We start from the raw sequence: 12,051 nt of genomic DNA on the forward strand, positions 1-12,051 counted from the left end.
TTAAGATCTCCGGTTCCCATAACCCTCCATTTTGTCCTACATTACCATCTTCTTTCTGGCTTTGCTTACTTTCCTGTCTATTCCTTATTTAATTCCTTCCTTTTCTATATATTCTAATGCAATGGCCCATCAATTAAACTATTAATTCAATCACTTTCACAATTACCTTCTATTCTTGGGCTACGTTGACCCACTGTATGAATGGTGAAATTAAACAACACTGGATCTTCATCTATTCTACTTCCTGCACCGTCACTCAGACTGCAGATCTCTCCTGGACTAAGTCAGACACGTGTGTATTTGTGCCACTATAAAGTCATGACTACATCTCAAACATGTCCAAAAATTCCTTGAACACTTTTTCAGAACTTCTTTCTTGAACTTCCCTAGTTTCTACATTTGCCTCTTAATTCTCATAAAATGACCTTTAACACCTGCTTCAGTAAGATCATCAAAAACATTGGGTAAGATTGGCCTGAATTCTTCATTAACTTGTATCTAGTATTTGCAGATATCCTTGTTTCCTGTTTGAGTGAGACAAGTGAAAAATGATTCTTTCAGTATTGCTTTGGATCTTGTTCCCTTCCCCATTCTCAGTGACTTTACTCTCTTCAATCTTCCATTTATTCTGAGCTTTTAGCTTTTCCCTGTCTGCTAGGTATTTCCCTTTTGCAAATAAACTTGCTCAGGTCTTACCCATATTTAATAGCACACCAATTCTCAAAACCATGTCATTCTGCAACTACTTTATTATATTTTATCTTCATAGAAAAATCTCGTAATCACAACTTCTGTATCTTTTTTCTTACCACTTGTTTATTCTTTAACCCATTGAAATGAGATTTAACCTTCCTTTCTCTTCTGAAACTGTACTTACCTATGTTACAAATGGCCCAAATATTACCAAACCTAGCAGACCCTGGATCAATCCTTTGTTGACTTAATCCCTTCTTCATACTTAAAATTCTCTCCTCCCTTGATTTGATATCACAATTCCTATTGCAGCTGTAACAAATTACCGGAAGCCTAGTGGCTTAAAACAAATTTATTATCTTACAGATATTGAAGTCAGTCGTTCAAAATAGACTAAAGTCAGTGTATTGATAGAGCCACATTCCAGGTGTAGTCTCCAAGGAAGAATCTATTTTCTTACTTCTTTTTTTTTTTTGGAGATGAAGTTTCACTCTTGTTGCCCAGGCTGGTGTGCAATGGTACAATCTCGGCTCATTGCAACTTCTACCTCCCGGGTTCAAGTGATTCTCCTGCCTCAGCCTCCCAAGTAGCTGGGATTACAGATGTCTGCCACCACACCCGGCTAATTTTGCATATTTAGTAGAGACAGGGGTTTCACCATGTTGACCAGGCTGGTCTTGAACTTCTGACTTCAGGTGATCCATCCGCCTTGGCCTCCCAAAGTGCTGGGATTACAGGCATGAGCCACCGTGCCTGGCCGCCTTTTCTTACTTCTATAGGCCACCTATATTCCTTGTGGCCTCTTCCTCCATCTACAAAGTAGCACCCTTCAACCTCTGCTTTCATTGTCACATCTCCTGCCTGATTCTAATTCTACAGCCTCCCTCTTATGAGGACCCTTATGTTTACTTTGGGCCCACCTAGATAATTCAGGATTATCTCCCCTTCTCAAAATCTCTGAGTTAATCACATCTGCAATATTCCATTTGCTATAAAAGGTAGCATATTCACAGCTTCTGAGGATTAAGACATGAACATCCTTGGTTCTACATCATTAGCTTTGCTTCTACATTTGCAATATCTAGCTTCTTTTAATGTAGATGCCCTAACATGCTGACATTCCACAAGGGTTGGTTGAAAACCTTTGCTCCATGTCTAAACATTTCCACGGAATAATTTTAACAACACTCCTGACTTCAGTTTATGTACAAATGACTTCCTCAAAAACATGTTTACACTATAGCTTCTGCTGAACTCCAAACCACTTATCCTTCCTCCTTGGTTTTCACAAGGTGTCTCAAATGCAATCCATTTAAAAGGAAGTTCATTATCTTTCTCACAAACCTACTATTTTTCTCTAAGTAGGTGAATGGTCTTCTCTTGTGAGTTCATGTTAATTGCAGTCTTTGTTCCCATAAGTTTACTGAGAATTGCCAAGTAAGTGTCAGTTCCTTTACCTGGCAGCCATGCTTATTCATTGCATCCACTGCTCTTCTGACAGCATCATTTACAGGTTCACATTGTTCCACCTGAGTCTTCATATTATGCTCAAAATATGGACCTATCAGAAAATAGTTGTCTCCCCATTCATCTGCTGTTGTTTTGGCCTTTGTCTGAATCACAGTATAGATGCCTCCAACTGTTAAAAGGAAAAAAGTTTCCATTATCATTCAGGTTAGCGATTCGTTCAAAGTGAAAAGGGATGAAAATGAGTTCAGATTTTTAAATTAGCATTTAGGATCCACTAAGCCCAAGGATTTATTTACCTTTCAAAAAGAATAGTGTTTAATATATTGTTAAGGGACACCAACGAACGGTTACTGCTTTGTTCAATTCCGTGCGTATTTTAAAGTCCCTTCCAGGTACATGTGAAAGAACAGCAGGCTGGCAGCAGCAAAGAGGTAAAATACTTCAAAAAAAAGTCTGAAAAGACAATTGTAGCAAAACACTAACTTGCTTAAAGCTCCAGTCACTTTGTAGTGTCAAAGTTAGGACAAATACCCATTGTCATCATACATGCCTTCAGCATCAGAAATCACTTTCACCTCTCTTCCTCCTTCTCTGACAGTGGTCCAGAAGGGGCTCAGGCATGTTCAAATAACAGCTGCTGTGGTTTTCAATTATGAGGAAATCTCCTAAGCTAAATAGTCATTTATCTTTTAAAGCACCAACTAAGGTACCTTTTGATAAGGAGAAAGTGCGTATAGATGTTCATAGAAGATGCTTGGTCCAACCCTGATGTCAAATCCAATAACACAGATACATATTTCATTCTCACATGGTATTTCTCCCTTCCTAGTAAGGGAGGAGACCACCCCTCATATTGTCTTATGCCCAATTTCTGCCTCCAAAGAAAGAAGTAAAAACTAAAAGGCAGAAATGAAATTCACAGGCAGACAGCCTGGCGCCACACCCCGGGCCTGGTTAAAGATCGAACCCATACCTAATCGGTTATATTATCTATAGATTCCAGACATTGTATGGAAAAGCATTGTGAAAATCCTCGTCCTGCTCTGTTCCACTCTGATTACCGGTGCATGCAGCCCCCAGTCATGTACCCCCTTAGAGTTGTAAGCCCTTAAAAGGGACAGGAATTGCTCACTCGGAGAGCTCAGTTGTTGGAGATGTGAGTCTTGCCAAAGCTCCCAGCCTAATAAAGCCCTTCCTTCTTTAACTCGGTGTCTGAGGGGTTTAGTCTGCAGCTTGTCCTGCTACACTAGAATCATTGCTTAATTCTCCCCTCTGATATTGCTGCTACCTCTATTAAAACACAAAGCCAGAAAATATGGATACATTTGGAAAATATGCACACCCTTGGATCCAGTAAGTCCACATATAGAAAATTGACCTGGGGGAAAATTAAGGAGAGTGTGAAAAGGATGTTTACTGAAGCATTATAATGGCAAAAAATTAGAAACAACTTATATTGAACTAGTCAACTTACTTAACTGATAGAAGTCTCAATTAGCTCATGTGTCAAATGGGGGTAAAATAATATTTAGCTTGGAGGGAAAGACAGGCTCTAAAAGAGGATTAAAAATTAGACCTGGCCTAGGCAACAAATTTATGAGCAAGTCCTCAAAAATAAACACAACAAAAGCAAAAATAGACAAATGGGACTTAAATAAACTAAAATGCTTCTGCACCACAAAAGACCGAATCCACAGAGTAATCTATATCTATATATATGTCTATGTCTGTCTCTATCTATCTATCTATCTATCTATCTACCTACCTACCTACTACCTATGTTTCTCCTATTTTTTCTGTCTCTCTAGAGAAGCCTGACAAACACAGTGAGCTCAGGTCCTGAGCAGACATTTTCCAAAAGAAGACATACAAGTGGCAAATAAATGTGAAAAAAATGCTCATCATCACTAATAATCATAGAATGCAAATTAAAACCACCATGTGATACCTCCTTATGCCAGTCAGAATGGCTATCATTATAAAGTTTAAAAACAGCAGATGTTGGTGAGGATGTGAAGATAAGAAAATGCTTATACACTGTTGGTAAGAATGTAAATTAGTACAAACGTTATGAAAGACAGTATGAAGATTTCTGAAAGAACTAGAAACAGAACTACCATTCGATCCAGCAATCCTGCTACTGAGTATGGACCCAAAGTGAAAGAAATCATATTTAAAAAGATATCTGCATTAGTATGTTCAAAGTAGCACTGTTTCCAATAGCAAAGATGTGGAATCAACCTAAATGTCTATCAATGGATGATTGGATAAAGAAAATGTGGTGTATATGTGTGTATTTATATATGTATATATTAATATGTTAATATATATCTATTAACCATAAAAAAGAATGAAATCATGTCTTTTGTAGAAACATGGATAGAACTGGAGGACATTACCCGCAGTGAAATAACTCAGAAACAGAAAGTCAAACACAGTATGTTCTCACTTAGTGAGAGCTAAGTGGGAGCTAAACGATGGGTACCCATAGACATATAGAATGAAATAATAGACACTTGATACTAAAGAAAGATGGGAGGATAAGAGTACAGTGAGGATTGAAAAACTATAGATTGGACACAATGTTCACTTTTCAGGTGATGGTCCACTAAAAGTTCAGACTTCACCACTATGCAACATATGCATGTAAGAAACCTGATCTTATACCCTGATACAGCTTGGCTGTGTCCCCACCCAAATCTCATCTTGAATTGTAGTTCCCATAATCCTCACATGTTGTGGGAGGGATTTGGAGGGAGGTAACTGAATCATAGAAGAGGTTACACTCATACTCTTCTCATGATAGTGAGTTCTCACAAGATCTGATGGTTTTATAAGGGGCTTTTCCCCCTTTTGCTTGGTACTTCTACTTGCTGCTGCCACGTGAAGAAGGACATGTTTGTTTCTCCTTCTGCCATGATTGTAAGTTTCCCGAGGCCTCCCCAGCCCTGTGGAACAGTGAGCCAATTAAATGCTTTTCTTTATAAATTACCCAGTGTTGGGTATGTCTTTATAAACAGCATGATAATGAACTAGTACATACTTCCTAAATATATATAAATAAATTTTAAAAATATAAAATAAATTAGATCTGATTGGAAAGGCAAAAATTGAGCAAGTAAAATGTCATTCAATGGGGTAATTACAAAAGGTGAAGAAATTGGGCAAATGGATGTCATGAAGAGAAATTTTTAGGCAGAGGTAATGGTTAGAGCCCAGGCTCTAAACTGGAGTAGAGTGTGCAAGGAAAGAGTAATAGGATTAAAAAGGATAACCAGGTAGAAGGATATAGGGAGGGGTAAGGGGAGGAAGACCTCCAGTAAACTTAGGCAGGATATTTCCCGTGACAGCGCTAAACAATAATCACATGTGAGAATACACAAATTAGTCTGTCAATTACTTGAGCAATACTTTGTTCATGAGCTAGAGCAACGGAATGACTCAAGAAGTCCTTTGTGAAATCCTGGAGGTAATAAGATCCTGGCATCAATCTTCAACTCAATTGCAAAGAGCAATTTTATTACTTATATATTACTTCTCATTTTTCACTGCTGTCTTTCAAAACATATTCCAATTCATCAGACTACAGGTTTTGATAGCTACTATATTTCTTAAATAGATTATTCCAGTAACTTATACTTTACACAGTAAATCTTACCAATAGTCACAATCAGTGGTCACAAGGTAGAACGACATCTGGAGACATTACTTTAAGCCTGAGCCGTGCAAAATATACTTTTTGGAAAATTGCCCTTTGAAAGGTGAGACACAAAAGGCAAATGTTGATGCTATTATATGGTACCATAGGATTCATTAATTTACAAAAGAGAAGAGCTAAAGTAACTCCAAAATCCAAGCAATTTTCATATGAGTCTACACAAGGTAGTTGTCCTTAAGAATTTCATCTTTAAGGAAAAGTTTTTTACTGTATCAAAAAAAGTTTAAACTGTCATTGAGCAGAGTCTGATAATAAGGACACTATCAAACCACGGTTCAAATGCCATGTGATGAGGACAGAACAGAACACATGAGGAGGATATATAAAACTTGCAAGCAGAAACTTTTAGACTGGACAAGAACAGACATGATGCACTTAACCATCCAACAATAAATCTAAGTTAACATAAATTGATGTTATCTACTACACCTAAGTATTTCCTCAAATTCTGGACGATTTTAGAAACCATCAAAATTATTCGTTGAGGAAAAATAAATTTAGCCAATTTACAAGGGCAACTAAAATGAAGAACTTTTCTTTAAAGTGTGGGAGTCACATCTTAGCAACATATTTAAATATATCTAAGCTTTCTTCAAAACCACTATCCACAAAAATGCAAAATTTCCAAAGAATTTATCCTCTTCTGTAGACTTATTTTCTTCATCTTCTCCAGGAGAATATACCATAAGTTTCTGATGGTACATGTTTATTAGATGTTTTATTTACATGCTTTATCCTTGAATACTCTTTTTATTTGCAACTATTCATCTTGCTCAGAGATCTTAAAACATTCTTGTTTGCTAGATTATGTATTTCAAATTCATATACACTTTGGTAGATGCTAACACTTTTATTTACTAAAGAACATAAAGGGGAATAGAAATTCTTTATTTGAAGAAACAAATGATTTGATTTGGGAAAGGAAATGAAAAGATAAACATAGTTAATTAATTTGCTACTTCTTTTACTCAGCTGAGGCCTTCAGATAGTTCCCCATATAGCCTTGGAGTGTGTAAACTATGATTATGCTCTCTCAGTCTATTAGAAATAAAAACATATAGCTTTAAAAATTTCAAGGGAAGGGGCTTCAAGATGACTGACTAAAGGCATCTGATACTCGCCTCCTCCACAAAGAACCAAAATAGTAAGTAGAAAATCCCACATAAGAGAGAATTCTGGAATTCAACAGAGAAGTGACAGGAAGCATCTAAGGCAATGAAGGGGAGGGAAGCAAGGAAGCCTATCCAGTAGGCTTCCTCTGTGAGGCCAGAGAGGCTCCCCAGTTCATGGAAAGGTAAGTGACTGACTCCCAGTGGTCCACATCTGCATTATGGACTCCAGCAATCCTAGCCACAGGAGAGTTCCTTGACCATGCAGGCCTTGAGACACACATAAGGAATTGCCCAGCAATCACACAAAGGCATTGCTCCAGAGAAGGAGCTCTCACTGGGTCCCACCCCTGCCATCCCCATTTCTGAGCAGCAAGGTGCCATTTTGAGAGCCCAACCCCCACCTAGATGACATCTTTCCTCAGACCCCAACATCATCTGCATCTCCCCATCCCTGAAGCCCTGTTGACATTCCCCACCCACAGCTGAGTGCTACTGCTGGCTGCTGTCACCAGGGATAAAATGTGTGTCATTAGAAGTGGACTCCTCCACCCCCCGTAGCAGGGCTGTTACACATTTACAAGCTCCCAAAGAAAATGCTACCCCACTTGCAACCACCATCTAGGGCTGTAACACATGCTCACAAGCCACCCGTTTATGGCTGCTGCCACTGAAAGCAACATACCCTGCACCCTATCAAGAGCAGGGCAGCAATGCAGTAGCTACTACTTCACTCGGGCATTCTGCTGGGGGCCTGAGGATCACTGCACTCCAGCGTATGACAGCCAGTGTTCACATACACCATTGAGTGGCCTGAGGACAGGAAAACCCAGCCTGGTTTTGCCTTCCTCAATACCTAAGCAAGCAGTCTGGGAACCTTTCGTAGATGCTAACTACATCTACCAAAGACAGCCTTGTCCTATCTACCACAACTAGTACCTAAACACCCCTCCCAGAAGCCTGATGATGGGCCTACCCAATCTGCCATTGCCATCACAACTGGCACCACCTGCATGTGCCATCTGTGGGTCTGAAGATTGACTCTTCCAGCCCTTGCAGCCACCAGCAACACCAGTACAGACTGCTTGGGAGCCAGAAAGTTGTCTTGCCGTTGCTACAGCCATCACCCACACCACACCCACTGCCTAGAAACCTGAGGACCCGCACACCAGCCCAGCCTACTATGGCCACTACTGGCACCCAAGCAAACTGCCTGAAGGCCAAAGAATCAACCCAACTAGACTCATTACCATCAGTGCCAGTGTATACAGCCCTGGGGCCCAAGGACAGGAATGTTAGGCATACCACTACCACTGGGGCCAAGGACTGGCCTACCTGATGTTCCTGTCTCCAGCACAACTTCATCACCACCTTCACTAACAACTGCACCCTAAGCCACTGAAAAAATCACAGACACTGCTGATACTGTTGGCAACTGAAACAAATAATATGAAGACTATGCTACTGTATGCACCTAGAAATCAAAACCAACGTGCCCTACTCAATCAACACCAAGATATATCTTCAGGAAAAAGTCTTCCCCTGCAAAAACAAATTTACAAAATTGGAAGCAGCAATCGTTACACCAGATGCATGGATATCAATGCTAGAGCAAAATAAACATAAAAAGGTGAAGGAATATGACACCCCCAAAGGAATTTAATAATTCTTCAGCAACATACGCCAGTGGAAAAAAAAGAAGACATTTATAAAATTCTGGAAAAAAGAATCCAAAATGTTGATATTAAGGAAGCTCAGTGAGACACAAGAGAACTCAGATACACAAAAAGAAATCAGAAGAATAATTCATGATATGAAAGAGACATTTACCCAAGAGATAGATAACAATAAAAAAGAACCAAACAGAAATTCTGGAACTGAAGAGTTTATTGAAAGAAATACAAAATGCATTCAAAAACTTCAACAATAGATTAGATCGAGCAGAAGAAAAAATTCAGAACTTGAAGACAGGTCTTTTAAAATTACCTAGTCAAATTTTACCTAACTTTCAAAGAAAACTGACAAGTCTCCCTAAACTCTTCCAAAAATTAAAGAGGAAGGAATTCTCCCTAACTTATTATCTGGGGCCAGCATTATCCTGATTAGATAACCACCTTACTTCTGCAAGAATTACCACAATCAAAAAACAAAAAACAGTAGATGTTGGCATGGATGTGGTGAATAGGAAACATTTCTACATTGCTGGTGGGAATGTAAACTAGTACAACAACTATGGAAAACTGTCACAATTCCTTAAATAACTAAAAGTAGAACTACATTTGATTCAGCAGTCCCACTAGTGGGTATCTACCCAGAGGAAAAGAAGTCATTACAGGAAAAGATACTTGCACATGCATGTGATAGCAGCACAATTCGCAATTGCAAAATCGTGGGACCAACCCAAATGCCCATCAATCAACGAGTTGATAAACAAACTGTGGTGTATGTATACATGATATAAGACTACTCAGCCACAAAAAAAGAATGAATTAACGGCATTCGCAGTGACCTGGATGAGATTGGAGACTATTATTCTAAAAGTAACTCAGGAATGGAAAATCAAATATTGTATGTTCTCACTGATAGGTGGGAGCTAAGCTATAAGGGTGCAAAGGCATAAGAATGATGCAATAGACTTTGGCGACTTGCGGGCAAGGGTGGGAGGAGGGTAAGGGATAAAAGACTACAAATAGGGTGCAGTATACCGCTCAAGTGATGCGTGCACCAAAATCTCACAAATCACCACTGAAGAACTTACTCATGTAACCAAATATCACCTGTACCCCAATAACTTATGGAAAAATTAAATATATATATATATAATTTTTAAAAATTAAAATATTTCATATAAGTCTCAAAAAAAAATGTAATCCCCAATGTTGGAGATGGGACCTGTCAGGAGGTGGTTGGATCATGGGATAGGATCCCTCATGAATGGCTTAGCATCATCTCCTTGGTGATAAGTGAGTTCTTGCTCATTTAGTTCACATATCTGTTTAAAAGAGTCTGGGGCCAGTTGTGGTGGCTCACACTTGTAATTCCAGCACTTTAGGAGGCCAAGGTGGGCAGATCTCTTGAGGTCAGGAACTCAAAACCAGCCTGGCCAACATGGCGAAATCCCGTCTCTACTAAAAATGCAAAAATTAGCCAGGTGTGGTAGTCTCAGCTACTCAGGTGGCAAAGGCATGAGAATCACTTGAACCTAGGAGATGGAGGTTGCAATGAGCCAAGATTGTACCACTGCACTCCATTGTGGGCAACAGAGTGAGACTGTCTCAAGAAAATAAATAAAATAATAAAAGGAAGAAAGAAGGGAAGGAAGGAAGGAAGGAAGGAAGGAAGGAAGGAAGGAAGGGAAGGAAGGAAAGAAAGTCTGGGATCTTCCTCTTCTCTCCTTTGCTCTTTCTCTTGTCATGTGATGTGCCTTCTCTGCTTTGCCTTCTGATGTGAATAAAAGCTTCCAGAGGCCTCACCAGAAGCCAAGCAGATGTGGGTGCCATGCTTCCTAAACAGCCTGTGGAACCATAAGCAAATTAAACCTCTTTTCTTTATTATTACTCAACCTCAGATATTTCTTTATAGTGATGCAAAAATGGCCTAATACAACCTCTATTTCTTGCCATATAAAACATTAACTCAAGATGGATTAAATACTTAAATATAAGACTCAAAACTATAAAACTACTAAAAGAAAACATAAGGGAGACACTTCAAGACATTGTTTGGGCAAAGATTTTACGGCTAAGACCTCAAAAGCACAGGAAACAAAGCAAAAATAGACAAATGGGACTATATTAAGCTAAAATACATCTGAGCAGTAAAGGAAATGATCAACAGAGTGAAGAGACAACCTGTTGAATGTGAGAAAATATTTGCATACTATTCATTTGACAAGGAATTAATCTCCAGAATATATAAGAAACTCAAACAACTCAACAGTGGAAAAACAAATAATCTCATTAAAAAATGGGCAAAGGATATGAATAGACATTTTTCAAAAGAAGACATACAAATGCACAATGGGTATGGGGAAATGCTCAACATTACTAATCGTTGGGAAATGCAAATCAAAACCACAATGAGATATCAGCTTATGCCAGTTAGAATCGTCGTGATTTAAATAAATTAATAAATAAATAACACATGCTGGCAAGGAGGTGAAGGAAAAGGAACTCTTAGGCACTATTCGTAAGAATACAAATTAGTATAGCCACTATGGAAAACAGTATGTAGATTTATCAAAAAACTAAAAATTGAACTATCATAAGATCCAGCAATCCTATTACTGGGTATTTATCCAAAGGAAAAGAATTCAGAATAATAAACAGATACCAGTACCACATTGTTTATTGCAGCACGATTCACATTAGCAAAGATATGGAATCAACCTAAGTGTCCATCAATGGATGAATGAAGAAAATGTGGTATATACACACAATGGAATATTATTCAGCCATAAAAATATAAAATCCTGTCATTTGCAGTAACATGGATGAAACCGGAAGTCATTACATTAAGTGAAATAAGCCAGGCATAGAAAGACAAATTTTGCATGTTCTCACTGATACGTGAGAGCTAAAAAGGTTGATGTCATGCAGGAAGAGAGTAAATGATAGATACCAGAGGCAGAGAAGGGTGTGTACGTTGTGGGAGGAAGGGAGATGAAGAGAAATTGGGTAATGGAAACAAACAGGCAGTTAGATAGAAGGAATATGTTCTGATGTTCAATATCAACGTAGGGTGATTACAGTTAACAACAATATACTGTATATTTCAAAATACCAGAAGAGAGGTCTTGAAATGTTCCCAACACATAGAAATGATAAATATTGGGGTGATGAATACCCCAAATACCTGACTTGATCATTACACATTATATGCATGTAACAAAATGTCACATGTACCTGATAAATATAAACACATGTTATATATCAATGTGTTTATATTTATCAGGTACATTTTCCCTCCATATATTTTTACCTCAGTTTTTACTGTTTATATAGCACACTTTGTGCTACAGTTTGCCTCAGTTTTTACTATTTACAAAGCACACTTTGCTCC

At 38.5% G+C, this 12,051-nt stretch overlaps 1 protein-coding gene across 2 annotated transcripts in view; it reads right to left on the reverse strand.

Moving 5' to 3' along the window:
• GYS2 (glycogen synthase 2 (liver)) overlaps nt 1-12,051 on the reverse strand; it is a 58,855-nt gene that overhangs the window by 40,040 nt on the left and 6,764 nt on the right. For both annotated transcript variants that reach the window (XM_011969474.1, XM_011969472.1), the window contains exon 2: nt 2,151-2,332. In XM_011969474.1, coding sequence (XP_011824864.1) covers nt 2,151-2,332 — 182 coding nt within the window. The remainder of the gene's footprint in view (nt 1-2,150; nt 2,333-12,051) is intronic.

The sequence above is a fragment of the Mandrillus leucophaeus genome, unplaced genomic scaffold (genome assembly GCF_000951045.1).
Source record: "Mandrillus leucophaeus isolate KB7577 unplaced genomic scaffold, Mleu.le_1.0 Scaffold892, whole genome shotgun sequence".
NCBI lineage: Eukaryota > Metazoa > Chordata > Mammalia > Primates > Cercopithecidae > Mandrillus > Mandrillus leucophaeus.